The 14,455-nt window shown below is 44.5% G+C and overlaps 1 protein-coding gene across 1 annotated transcript in view; it reads right to left on the reverse strand.

Moving 5' to 3' along the window:
- EIF2S3 (eukaryotic translation initiation factor 2 subunit gamma) overlaps window positions 1-8,821 on the reverse strand; it is an 83,070-nt gene extending 74,249 nt beyond the window's left edge. Inside the window, exon 1 of the mRNA XM_075335400.1 lies at window positions 8,697-8,821. Within this exon, the coding sequence (XP_075191515.1) occupies window positions 8,697-8,765 (69 nt within the window). The 5' untranslated portion in view covers window positions 8,766-8,821. The remainder of the gene's footprint in view (window positions 1-8,696) is intronic.
- Between the last annotated feature and the right edge of the window lie 5,634 nt (window positions 8,822-14,455).

Below are 14,455 nucleotides of genomic sequence, written 5' to 3' on the forward strand. Positions count from 1 at the left end.
AATCCAAAACAGAGGGCATCCCACGCTGTTATTTTACATTAAATAAATAATTTAAAACAAAAAACGTGGGGTCCCCCCACAAATTGCATCACCAGCCGAGGTAAAGCGGACAGCTGTGGTCTGGTATTCTCAGACTAGGGAGGTCCACTGTTATCGGATACTCCCCAGCCTAAAAATAGCAGGCCGCAGCCGCCCCAGAAGTGGCGCATCCATTAGACGTGCCAATCCTGGCGCTTCGCCCCAACTCATCCCGTTGCCCTGGTGCGTTGGCAAACGAGGTAATATATGGGGTTGATGCCAGATGTGTAATGTCACCTGGCATCAAGCCCTGGGGTTGGTGAGGTCAGGCGTCTATCAGATACCCGACATCACCAACTCAGTCAGTAAGAAATAAAAAATAGACAACAAAAAAAGTTTTTTTTGAAAAAACACTCCCCAAAACATTCCCTCTCAGCAATTTATTGAAAAGAACACGTCCGGCGTAATCCAATAACGGGGGGGGGGGGGGGTCCCACGACGATCCATACCATAGTCATTGTCCCAGTCAATGAAGAACAGAATGTTCCCCATTGGCTGGGAGAGCAATGCAGTGACCTGAGCTAACATCAATAGCCCACGTCACTGCATGGGATGCCAAGCGCTGCTGTCAGGAGGTTAGATGAGATCATTACATGCTGTGATCATCTCCTGTACTGCTGACGTCAGCGCTGTCACTGACTTTTATGCCCGCCGCGTTGTCAGAAATATCGCGAGAGCCCGTGACGTCACCGCTAGTGACAGTCTCGGGCCGCTCGCGAGACGGGCATAGACAGCAGTGACCGCGGTAACGTCAGGAGGCAGGAGATCGTCACAGCAGGTAATGATCTCACCTCCTGACAGCAGCGATAGTCATCCCCGCGGCTGCCAGCACTGCAGGGTGTCAGTGTCTGCATGCGCTGCCGCGTGACAGGCTGCTGACACTGCGGGCAGACACTGACACCCTGCAGTGCTGGCAGCCGCGAGGCTGGTGCGGGACACAGACTGCACGGGCACCTGCTGGACGTCACACGGAAGTGCTTCTGTGCGGCGTCCAGGGAGTGTGATGTGTGTGTTTACTCTGCTCCGCTTCCTCTTCCTGGCATAATGACATCCCTCCCTGCAAAACCGCAGGCAGCGATGAGCATTACCGCAAGTAAATCGCGGGTATACCGCACATCATTTGCTACCTGCGGTATACCCCGGAATTTCGCGATTACATTACAGTGAATGGAGTGAAATTCCGGGGGTATACCGCAGGTACCTGCGGAAAATAATGGACATGCTCATTTTCTCAAGAAAGTTTCTGGAGAAAAATCCGCAGCGTGCGCACAGCTATTTTTTTTCACATAGGATTTGCTGGGAAATGTCTGTACAAAGATTGCAGACATTTCTCAAAAAATTTCCGCGGGTAAAACGCACTAGTGCGCACAGGGCCTAAAGCTAATAATTCATCAATAGTCCATTCTGAAGTCTCCAAACCGTGTGTACTGAAAAGATCAGAAAATGTATCTTTAGGTTTTTTGTTTTTTTTTTTTTTAAAAAAAAACAAACAAAAAAAAAGGTACTGTCAGCACAGAATGACTGTTCACACCAAGTACAGGCGTTCAGTGCTTCACGGCAGGGCCATATATACACTGCTTAAAAAAAATGAAAGGGAACACTCAAATAACACATCCTAGATCTGAATGAATGAGATATTCTCATTGAATACTTTGTTCTGTACAAAGTCGAATGCGCTGACAACAAAATCACACAAAAATCATCAATGGAAATCAAATGTTTTAACCAATAGAGGCCTGATTTTGAAGAGACACCCAAAATGAAAACAAGTCAAAATGAAAATCAAAACAAGATAAAACAAGACAAAATGAAAGTGGAAACGAGTCAAAATGAGGCACAGTATTGTGTGTGGCCCCCACGTGCCTGTATGACCACCCTACAACGCCTGGGCATGTTCCTGATGAGGTTGCGGATGGTCTCCTGAGGGATCTCCTCCCAGACCTCGACTAAAGCATCCGCCAACTCCTGGACAGTCTGTGGTGCAACGTGACGTTGGTGGATAGAGCGAGACATGATGTCCCAGTTGTGCTCAATTGGAATCAGGTCTGGGGAACGGGCGGGCCAGTCCATAGCTTCAATGCCTTCATCTTGCAGGAAGTGCTTACACTACAGCCACATGAGGTCCGGCATTGTCCTGCATTAGGAGGAACCCAAGGCCAACCGCACCAGTATATGGTCTAACAAGGGGTCTGAGGATCTCATCTCGGTACCTAATGGCAGTCAGGCTACCTCTGGCGAGCACATGGAGGGCTGTGCGGCCTTCCAAAGAAAATCCACTCCACACCATTACTGACCCACTGCCAAACTGGTCATGCTGAAGGATGTTGCAGACAGCAGACTGCTCTCCACGGCATCTCCAGACTGTCACATGCGCTCAGTGAACCTGCTTTCATCTGTGAAGAGCACAGGGCGCCAGTGGTAAATTTGCCAATCCTAGTGTTCTGTGGCAAATGCCAAGTGACCTGCACGGTGTTGGGCAGTGAGCATAACCCCTATCTGTGGACGTCGGGCCCTCATGCCATCCTCATGAAGTCGGTTTCTAATTGTTTGTGCAGACACATACACATTTGTGGCTCGCTGGGGGTCATTTTGAGGGCTCTGGCAGTGCTCCTCCTGTTCATCCTTGCACAAAGGTGGAGGTAGCGGTCCTGCTGCTGGGTTGTTGCCCTCCTACGGCCCCCCTCCACGTCTCCTGGTCTACTGTCCAGTCTCCTGGTAGCGCCTCCATCCTCTGGACACTACGCTGACAGACACAGCAAACCTTCTTGCCACAGCTCGCATTGATGTGCCATCCTGGATGAGCTGCACTACCGGTGCCACTTGTGTGGGTTATAGAGTCCATCTCATGCTACCACGAGTGAGAGCACAACCAACATTCAAAAGTGACCAAAACATCAGCCAGAAAGCCTTGTACTGAGATGTGGTCTGTGGTCCCCACCTGCAGAGACACTCCTTTATTGAGGGTGTCTTGATAATTGCCAATAATTTCCATCTGATGTCTACTCCACTTACACAACAGCATGTGAAATTGATCGTCAATCAGTGGACAGTTCGATTTCACAGAAGTTTGATTAACTTGGAGTTATATTCAGTTGGTTAAGTGTTCCCTATAATTTTTTAAGCAGTATATAAATGCTCCTTCCCACCTATATATTCCCTTCTCTGGCTCATGGAGGACAGGGCTGTCAATCATAGAAGAGGGTGATTACTGAGTGAAAACGAGCAGATAGGAAGGTGCACTTATATATCTGGCCCTGCCATGATGATAGAGCTCCTGTACTTGGCTGGAACAGTCATTCTATGCTGACAGTCCCTTTAATGCAATATCCACTCTGACAAAAAATAAATCAATCTTGGCTCCTATGAATGCGGAATGGAGGACTTATATTTTTGCAATTATGGTCGGAGTTCAGTATACAGGAGTCCACTTTACATTGTGACAATTAATAGAGCACAGAAGGACCAATACATTACACTGAACCTAACCTGTTCGCATTGGTGACACTAATGAGCTGAGCTGGTAAGCATTTTAGGTAACCTGTTTGTGACCAGTGTCTAAAGTGATTGGTGCAGAACAAGCATGAATTCTCATCGCCACACAATTGGGGCTGTGTGCGCACGTCTGCGTGTTGCATGCTTTTACGCTGCGTCCTAGCACTGCAGCATAACTGCATGCGTCCTGCGTCCCCTGCACAATTATGAAGATTGTGCAAATTCCATCCGCACGTTGCGTTTTAGAACGCAGCGATTTGCATGCTGAAATATTTTGCGAAAACGCTGCGTTCTAAAAAGCAACGTCACCTATTTTGTGCGTTCAAGATGCTTTTCCCTCTCTGTCTATAGCAGAACAAGCATCCAGAACGCATGAATTCTGCATGCACAATGCTTTCAAAACGCAGCTTTTCGGCTCCGTTTTGAAACACACATGCAGTGACTTAAACGCTGCGGAATAGAACGCAGAGACGAGCGCACATAGCCTAAGAGAAAAAAAGATCTACCTGTGGCCAAACATTTTTGTAACCCAGACCACAGCATCATGGCCATGAAATTGCTGGTATTGAAAGGAAATATCAAATCCCAGAGAGACCGGAGACTATGGGAATACAAACTTATGATGACCTTTGACACATTCAGAGCAGGAATGAATGTGTCACATGGATTTATGTATTTTTACATCAATTAAGAAATGTGCTCCTCAGAGCATCTGGGGGTGTCACAACTCTGGACCAGACCCCAATCAGAGGTCAATAAAACTTTCACACTCATTTATGAACTGCTGCAATATTTAATGCCACAACAGTTTGTCCCCTTGCCATGCTGATCAGTTATGTGAAGCAGAACTATCTTATTTACTGCTCCATTCTATGTCCTGTTCTGTATAAATATGTGACTCTTCAGATTTTGTATTACACTGTGTATACTGATGAAGAGACCTGAGTAGTCTTGAAAGCTTGCTATTATTACCATCTTTTCAGTTAGCCATTAAAAGATATCAACCACTGAGGACTCTCAGTTCTTTTAAACAATTTTTTTTATCTTCACTGGCTAACACGGTACAAAGACATATTTTACCTGTATCACCATTGGGTTCCATAATACTTGGTACACGAGTTGAGCCCATCCGGGCATCCTACAGCTTATTACGAGCACCAAGCACCTGTGCATGGTAGTGCTCGCTGATTACCACCATCAACACAATGTACAGACCAACATTTAAATACACTTTCCCTAGATCTCCACCCTTTCCTCTTCTTTGACTGATAGCTCTGGCTTCAGAGTTAGGGGTACTTCTCACACAGCGAGATCGCTGCTGAGTCACGGTTTTTGTGACGCACCAGTGACCTCATTAGCGATCTCGCTGTGTGACACTGAGCAGCGATCTGGCCCCTGCTGCGAGATCGCTGCTCGTTACACACAGTGCTGGTTCATTTTTTGGACGTTGCTCTCCCGCTGTGAAGCACACATCAGCGTGTTTGACAGCGAGAGAGCAACGATCTGAATGTGCAGGGAGCCGGCGTCTGGCAGCCTGCGGTAAGCTGTAACCAAGCTAAATATCGGGTAACCAAGCGAAGCCCTTTGCTTGGTTACCCGATATTTACCTTGGTTACTAGCGTCCGCCGCTCTCAGGCTGCCAGTGGCGGCTCCCTGCACACGTAGCTGGAGTACACATCGGGTAAATAAGCAAAGCGGTTTGCTTATTAACCCGATGTGTACCCTGGCTAGGAGTGCAGGGAGCCAGCGCTAAGCGGTGTGCGCTGGTAACCAAGGTAAATATCGGGTAACCAAGGGAAGTGCTTTACTTGGTTACCCGATATTTACCTTAGTTACGAAGCGCAGCATCGCTTCCACGCGTCGCTGCTGGCTGGTCACTGGTGAGATCTGCCTGATTGATAGCTCACCAGCGACCATGTAGCGACGCACCAGCGATCCTGACCAGGTCAGATTGCTGGTGGGATCGCTGGAGTGTTGCTAAAGTGTGATGGTACCCTTAAAGAAGGATGGTGATGAATAGAAACCAAGCAGGTGGGAAGGTGAATGTAACTGTCTGGCCCCACCATGATGCACGAGTGCCTGTGCTTGGTGTGTACAGTCATCCTGTGCTGATACAGTCCCTTTAAGTGAAGGTTGTCCATACACCCTAGTAAGCTTTCTGCAGAGCGCTGGATCGACTGACCACTATCTCGGCGATTTGCAGCTTTTTCATAATAAATGCTACTTAGGAAGCAAGTATTAGGAACACTCATTCACGAGACTCTTGCAGAGTAAATGCACCTTTACATATTGATGATCCATCCTTGAGAGGTCATCAAAATGAAATTGGTGGGGGGGGGCGACACCCCAATCCATCAACAGTTATTGGCTCCGATGGTCCCAGCCATAAGACATATACGAGGGGAAGAGCGAGGGGACTGCACATTATCTCCCACTGAAGTGTGAGATCAGATAATAATGTAAGGCGCAATAACAGTAAAGAGAACCTGTCAGGTGCAATATCCACCCAGATCCACGAGCAGTTCTAGGTGTATATTGCTAATACCTGCCTAACCATCCCTGTATACACTAGCATAGATAAAGAGATCTTTAGAAAAAAAGTATTCGTAAGATCTTTTATGTTATGCTAATGACTGCGGGGACTAGTCCCAAGGGCGTTATATCCCCTGACTAGTCCATCCTCTTAGCATGTTAGCACGCCCACAGGGGCACGCTAACAGGCTATTCAATTCAGCATCACCAGCAGTGCTGCACGTACCTGTATTTGTTGTGACCAAGCTTCTGAATGCCGGGCACTTGCGGTCATGCGCAGTATGAAGCCGGGTGTACGTGGCCTGGCTTTCAGAGAGGCCTACTGCGTATGACTGGAAGTGCTGGGCATTCAGAAAAGTGTTGGCAGCGAACGCTGGTGATGCTGCATTGAATAGCATGTTAGTAAACGCCTGTGGGCGTTCTTACATGCTAAGAGGGCGAACTAGTCGGGGGATATAACTGCGCCCTGCCACTGACTGACATCAGTGCTGAGCCGCCTGCCACTCATGCCTGGAGCACGGGTACAGCTGCCACTCTGCATGTTAAGCAGTGACTGAAAGCCGGAGGAACACAGATTATTTTCTCCAGGTAGCCATGCTCTCAGTGCGGTGCCTGGGCATCTTTAGACTACTATTAACCCCATATCTGCAGGTTAATAACGTTATTTGACATGACCGGTTCCCTTTAAAATGTGCAGCTCTGCTATTTCTATACAATCCTTATGATGCTAGGGCACAGGACATCGGCATTTTAGTGTCACACACTGTACTCATCACAGGGACTAAACTATGTCCCGCTCTCAGAGAGGATGGATGAGTGCTGGCAGCCACTGGTACAGATTAGATAGAATTTCTTCTTCGTGAAAAATATTAATTTTATTTCATCCTTTCAAACTCATGCAGACAGTTTGTATGATTAAGAAAGGCCAATTGTGGCCAATCATACAATGAAAGGGACTGAATGCAGCCGGAGGCCGAGCGCGGCGTCTGTGGCCCGATACCCTGCTGTGGATTAAAGCATGAAATAAAAGTCACTTTTCACCAAGAAGAAATGAAGCATCTGGAGCCCAAAGATAAAGTCCTCTGCACCTTAGCTAAGAAGCATCCAAACAATATGTACAGACAATACATGTCACGGTTTAGATGCTTCTAAGCGAAGGAGCCGAGGACTTTATCTTTAGGCTCGAGATGCTTCATTTGTTCTTGGTGAAAAGTGACTTTTATTTCATCCTTTAATCCCGCAGCACGGTATCGGGCCACAGACGCTGCGATCGGCCTCCGACTGCGCTCAGTCCCTTCCATTATGTGACTGAGAAAGGCCAATTGTGGCTGAACCGTCGCTGACCTTCGAAAGGATCAAATTACATTTTCACCAATTAAAGGGAACCTGTCGCCTAGAATATGCGTTCTGAGCTATCAGCAGACGCATGTGTGCCCTAATTACACCTCCCTACCCAGCCCCGTGTTATAAAGTTGTATAATATCAAAGTAATAAACGTTTTATTACCTTCATATTTCCTATGTAAATAGCAGGGAATGTGGTCACAGGGGCGGCGCCTTGCCCTATGGACGTCTCCATACTTTCCGTGGTATCACACCCCTGTGGGCGTGACACCATGGAGGGACGTTCCCATCGCTCATTCTATCCTACGCGCATTGCAGAAGGCTTCAATCGCCGGCTTCAGACGCTCAGTGCACGTCTGAAACTGACAAGGAGAACCAAGAAGAGAAGCCTGCCGCAATGCTCGCAGGATAGAATGAGCGACGGGGACGTCCCTCCATGGTGTCACAACCACAGGGGCGTGATACCACGGAAATATGCAGACATCCATAGGACAAGGCGCCGCCCCTGTGACCACATTCCCTGCTATTTACATACGAAATATGAAGGTAATAAAACATTTTTTATTACTCATATTATACAATTTTACAGCACAGGGCTGGGTAGGGAGGTGTAATTAGGGCGCACATGCGTCTGCTGATAGCTCAGAAAGCATATTCTAGGCGACAGGTTCCCTTTAAGCATCCAGCATCTCGGACTTTTTTTAACATCTTATTGTTTGGATCATTTCGGTATACGGAGATAGTACCTGGTAAATTTCTGTCCTAAGTAAAGAGCTCAAAGTAGAAGCCATCCCGAGGCGTGATCCTACATCACCGACCCCGTGTAGACGTTCCACATTGATCGGCTTCTGCCCTGAATGTTTGACAGGAGCGGATCAGATGACACCTCGTACTGGTGACCCCCGATCCATTACTTATATGGGCCTCTGATTGCCATAATGTGGACCCCCCAGCTGGATGGCTGCTCACTCTGGACATTGGGGGTCTCCTGTGTGACTAACCCCACTGTTCTTGCCACCACACGTGTATATGGCGCTCATTCATCACAGGCCAGGGCACCGTTCACACACGAGCCGGCTGCGGATCCGCACACAGATGCAGTGCCGGCCTGTGGTGCGGATCCCGGCACACGCGGCAGGACAGCAGCCGGCACGCTGCACTCAGTGTCCTGCATCCGCAGCTCCCGCTCCTCCGGCCGCACACCCGGCAGCCGCTCTCTGCTCCTGTCTGAGGGCGCAGCACAGAACTCACCAGAGTAGTCAGATCCTGCTTGGATAAATGTGGCTGCCCCAGAGTCACTCCCGGCTCGTCACCCGCCATCTTGCTGAAGAGGAAGTCACTGGCAGACGGCCGACAATCCCCGGGCGCTCGCCGGACTCACTTCCGGCTCAGTCTGCGTCCCAAACCTCGACATCGCTGTAAGGGCAACGCCTTTACTGAGGGTTAGCAAGTTATTGGATGACGATCAGTGATGTCAGGATTTATGGGCGTGGCAATAAAAGATACGCTGAGGGCCGGGTAATGTACAGAGTAGAGGTGTGCGGTTATGTGCTCATACATCCTGCTGGACTGAGCCACAGCTCCCTGATCTGCGGGGGGCGCCGGGAAGTGGTTTCACCCGGAAGCAGTGGGTGCTTTGCTCTGGAGCCTCCGCCGCAGCGCACACGGACACTGCAGATGATGCAATCTCACCCCTGCTATTTACCACAGCTTATCTCATGGATCTCAGTTACTGCAAAGACGTCTATGGGGGAAATGCAGAGAATCCCAGGAAAGGTTTTCAAATGAAGGAGTTATAATAATAGTTTAAAATATGCAAATGGGAAAAGTCACATGACATTTGTATACTGACCCCCCGTTTGCTGGATCTCCCTCATTCAATGGTGTTGGATCCAATGTAACACTGGTAACTGATTCAGAACACAAGGTCATTACAGTTCCATATTGTTTACGATCTTTGCTTGCTTTCAGTTAATGGAAACCTTCCTTCTGAAAACCTCCCCAACGGGCAGCATGAAGGGTTGTTACTATGTATCAGTGCAGATCAAAAGATAAAAGCTCATAGTGCTGCTCCCAGGATTGTCCTGGAGGTATAGCCTGTGACCCTGGCAGTGAAGATGATGTGAGCACAGAGCCAGGCATTTTCACATTCACCCTTATCTGTTATTATTATTATTATTATTATTTATTTATAGAATAATATCTGTTGCCCCCAATCACTACACTACATGGTACATCTTTATGGCAGGTTCACTAGTTTGTAGTAGAAACTGCTGAAAAAGTCTAATGACAATGGCTGGATATCGATTGAGGCCTAAAAATCCTGATATATGTGGAAACCGGCATCAAATTATCGTAAAAATCAGCCTAATCCGGGGTGCCCAACTTTTTTTTGGTCTAGGGTGCTTTGCAATACTGAACCAATCCCAATGGCTGCTAAAAATTTAAAGGCACTTACATGAATACATCACCAACAAAAAAGGGAACTGTGGACAAATAGCGCAATAGGGTCTTACCCTTATAGGCACAGGGCAAAGGGGGGGGAGCAAATATACTCACCAACTGCAGTTGTGAAAGTCACAACTACTGTAATCGCATGTAGAGATAGGATCCAGGCAGCGGCAACCCAGTGGCTGATAACAGAGAGTTTGATAGAAGAGGGTTTCTATACCGCGCCAAGGATCACAAGTCTGGATGTCAGATTAATGAGGCTTTATTATATCATAGGTCTACGCGTAAGTAGACCTATGTAAGTAAGTATCATTACTGAACATATTGTTATGTTTTTTTCTGTTTCAATGCATTTTATTGTATTGCGTCATGTATTGATCACGATTTACTTTATTCCCACCCGTTTTTTCTATACTGGGCGGGTTTATGACGTCACTTGGTCTATATAATGTATACATGCTTCTACTGCGGTAGATTTGATGTGGTCTATTTTATGGTCCTGAGGAAGGGGGCAGTGCTCCTGAAACGCGTAGACCTATGATATAATAAAGCCTCATTAATCTGACATCCAGACTTGTGATCCTTGGCGCGGTATAGAAACCCTTTTCTATCAAACTCTCTGTTATGAATACATCACCAGAATCATCATCAGTACATTAATACATCACCACAATCACCATCAGTACATGACTACATCTCCAGAAGCACATTTTAAAATATTTGAGGATTTGGAGAGTTTGCGCTATAAAAACCAGTGTCAACACACGCTTATTTAAACAGATTGGTTTTGGTGCAGAAACTCAAGAAATCTTCCTCATAAAAATGCAGAAAACTTGGAGATTTGAGAAGTTCAAACAAAACCATGAAGCACGTTATGGATTGCTACATGGGTGGAAGATCAGAGTCACCATTACTACATCTATACAGCACCAGAACCAGTGTCAGTACCTGTATACAGCAGCAAACATAATGCAGCGATCAACTGTAATATCAGGTCAGCGTCATGTAAAATTGTATTGCTTGAACCTACAATTCCCAGTATGTCCTTAACAATAGTAAGGAGATGCCATGAGTTGCTACCCAGAATCATCAGACAGTGTCATAAGGAACCTCAGTATTGATGAGACATAGTATCACAAATAGACATTTACATTCAGGTACCTTATAGATGACAACTTCTCTGATTGGAGTAATTTCTGTCCCTTTTGTCTCCATGCAGTACAGACGCCACAATGCGATTTTATGCCCAGAGCTCGTCTCTGCAGACTTCCCTCTGTCTTCAGCAGCACATCTCAAAACAATGCCCTTAAAAATAAAAGTATCATTATACTGCTCTTATTTAAAAATATATAACATGCTGCTCCCCTAAATAAATAATTGCCCCTTACTGTGCTTCCTGCACAAAATACACCTTTCTCTACACTGCCTCTCCATAATATACCCCCCACACTGCCCCTCTCCATATTGCCCCCATACCATAATGTCCCCCAACACACCGCACCTCTCTATAATATCCACCCTCACACTGCCCCTTTCCATAATGTGGCCCCTACACACCTACACACTGACCCTCTCAGTAATATCCCTCCCATACTGTGCTTCTCCATAATATCCCCCAACAATTCCTCTCTCCATATCTCCCTCACACTGCCCCTCTCCATAATAACCTGCCACACTGTGCCAGTCTGTAAACCGTCCCCACATACTGTCCCTTCATAATACCCCTCTACTGTCCCGTCATAATATTCCTTCCCCCACTCTACCCTTCTCCATAAAATTCTCCTACACTGCCCCTCCATAATATTCCTCCGCCCACACTGCCTCTCTCCATAATATCCCCCTCACACTGCCCCTCTCCATAATGTGGCCCCTACACACACACTGACCCTCTCCATAATGTCCCTTCCTCACTGTGCATCTCTATAATATCCACCCACACTGTGCCGCTCTATAATAACCCCCCAGTCTCTTCATAATATTCCTCCTCCCCACACTGTGCTTGTTCATAATACCCCCCACTTTTTTATATATATTTGTTCAATTTTCGTCTTCTGAGAAATATATTTCAATATACATCTCTTATTAACAACTGGATAGTGATTTTATGATATATCCATATATGCGTTTCTCAGTGTTCTTCTATTTTTCTTGATTTTTTGTTTATTTACATAACTTTTTTTGTATTTTCCTTGTATTATTTTTGTACTCTTTTGTTTATATATTCTTTGTATAGTATGTTTTGTGATTAATTTTTTATGAAGGTGATATTATATGTGGGTGCATTATGCGGAATATTATTGTATGCTTTATCATCAATAATAATAATAATTAATAATAATTTTATTCATTTATATAGCGCTATTAATTCCATAGCACTTTACATACATTGGCAACACTGTCCCCATTGGGGCTCACAATCTAGAGTCCCTATCTGTATGTCTTTGGAATGTGGGAGGAAACCGGAGTACCCGGAGGAAACCCACGCAAACACGGGGAGAACATACAAACTCCTTGCAGATGGTGTCCTTGGTGGGATTTGAACCCAGGACCCCAGCGCTGCAAGACTGCAGTGCTAGCCACTGAGCCACCGTGCCGCAAATAAATGCATGTATATAAATATTTATTATATAAAAATTGATCAATTTATTATCTTTGTCACTTTATCACATATATATGTATATAATTATGACAATATTTATGATTTTACGAGTTTTATCTATAGTACAGACCAAAAGTTTGGACACACCTTCTCATTCAAAGAGTTTTCTATATTTTTAGGACTCTGAAAATTGTAGATTCACATTGAAGGCATCAAAACTATGAATTAACACATGTAGAATGAAATACTTAACAAAAAAGTGTGAAACAACTGAAAATATGTCTTATATTCTAGGTTCTTCAAAGTAGCCACCTTTTGCTTTGATTACTGCTTTTCACACTCTTGGCATTCTCTTTATGTGTCCAAACTTTTGGTTTGTACTGTATATATGTACAATGATTATGATGATTAATGGAATTTTGATATGGTCATGATATATTTATATAAATTGTTTTGTCTATTTATCATGGATTATTATGATTATATATGATTTTTTTGATTGTGATTATGATGATCTTTTATATCAATATATTATAGTTTACGCACAATCCAATCACTGATTTATTTATACTGTTGCATGAATTTTGAGATATATTCTGAGTTACATCCACAGATGTGGTTATATATTCCCCTTCTTATTTTCATATATCAAAACATCTGTGATCAATTGAGCTTCCCCATATATATGATCCGTGTATAATTTCTGTGCTAAAATTGGCTATCATTATATTAGTTGGTTTGCACATGTGGGATAGGTTAGTGAGATATCTTCTGCGGTATATAGGTTACCAGTGTAAATTGGTAGGTTAGCGATATACTTATCCCATGGTCTGACATTGTGAAGATACGCATGCGCGGGAGCCATGTTCCGTCAGGTCCTCGTCCGTCTGTATCTTTATATGGTCTGCCTAGCTGCAAGGACCTTTCTGATGTAGCAGATCACATGACGTGGGCGGAGGTAGGCGTCCGGGACTCCCTCTCATGCATGCGTCAAATCTCTCAAGATGTCAGTCTATTGGTGAATAGGGATATAAAAAAAACCTTCTTACCGATGACGCCACCCCTGACGAAGGAAAGGCTCCGAAACGTACGTCGGGTGTGTGAGCGGCGTGCCTTGTGGCAGGTAACATTATAGTCTGTGTTCATCTCCTTGTGGTTCCCCCACGTTCATTAGCCTAATTAGGGATGCAATGTCTAAGAGATAGTGATTATTGTATGTGACTTTGATACACACAGCGTGTTCCCCATTATATAGCTTATCTCAGTGGATGCACATGTGGGTACCGCATTGATTGAGTAGATTCCCTGATTACTATCACTTGATGGGACGGTCATTGTGAACAAGGGTAAATTGTATCCATGATACTAGGTTACATATTTGTTTTTTTAAGGTTGCACAAGTGCACGCAGTCACTTTATAATATATTCGTGACTGGATTGTTGTGTACGTTGCACTTGCACTTTATAATTGCATGTACTGTATAATTATATTCACTATCATATTTTGTGTTCATATTTATTATTCATTTCATTTATTTGAGATATATACTGTCAAATTGTCCACAGGGTCACTATATTTACTTTTAACAAAAAGTTTTTTTTTATAATCCTGTTATTTATCGTGCATGTAATTTACACATTCACTTTTTTTGTATCACTAATTTAATTCTTTCATATTTTTGATATATATATATGAATGCATAAATTTTTAGTCTTTAGAAATTTCTTACACAAATTTCCACCTTTCTCATACCTTGTAGTATTTATGGATACATTTAATATATAGTTGCCCTTAGGGATGCTAGTTTTTTATGTCAGCATTAAGAGATATTTATATATTATATATTTTTTTTTGTCCTGGGAGATGTTTTTACAATAACTCTGGTTATATATATATATATATATATATATATATATATATATATATATATATATATATATACTAATTCTACTATATTTT

Source organism: Anomaloglossus baeobatrachus, chromosome 2 (assembly GCF_048569485.1).
Source record: "Anomaloglossus baeobatrachus isolate aAnoBae1 chromosome 2, aAnoBae1.hap1, whole genome shotgun sequence".
In the NCBI taxonomy this organism is placed as follows: Eukaryota; Metazoa; Chordata; class Amphibia; order Anura; family Aromobatidae; genus Anomaloglossus; species Anomaloglossus baeobatrachus.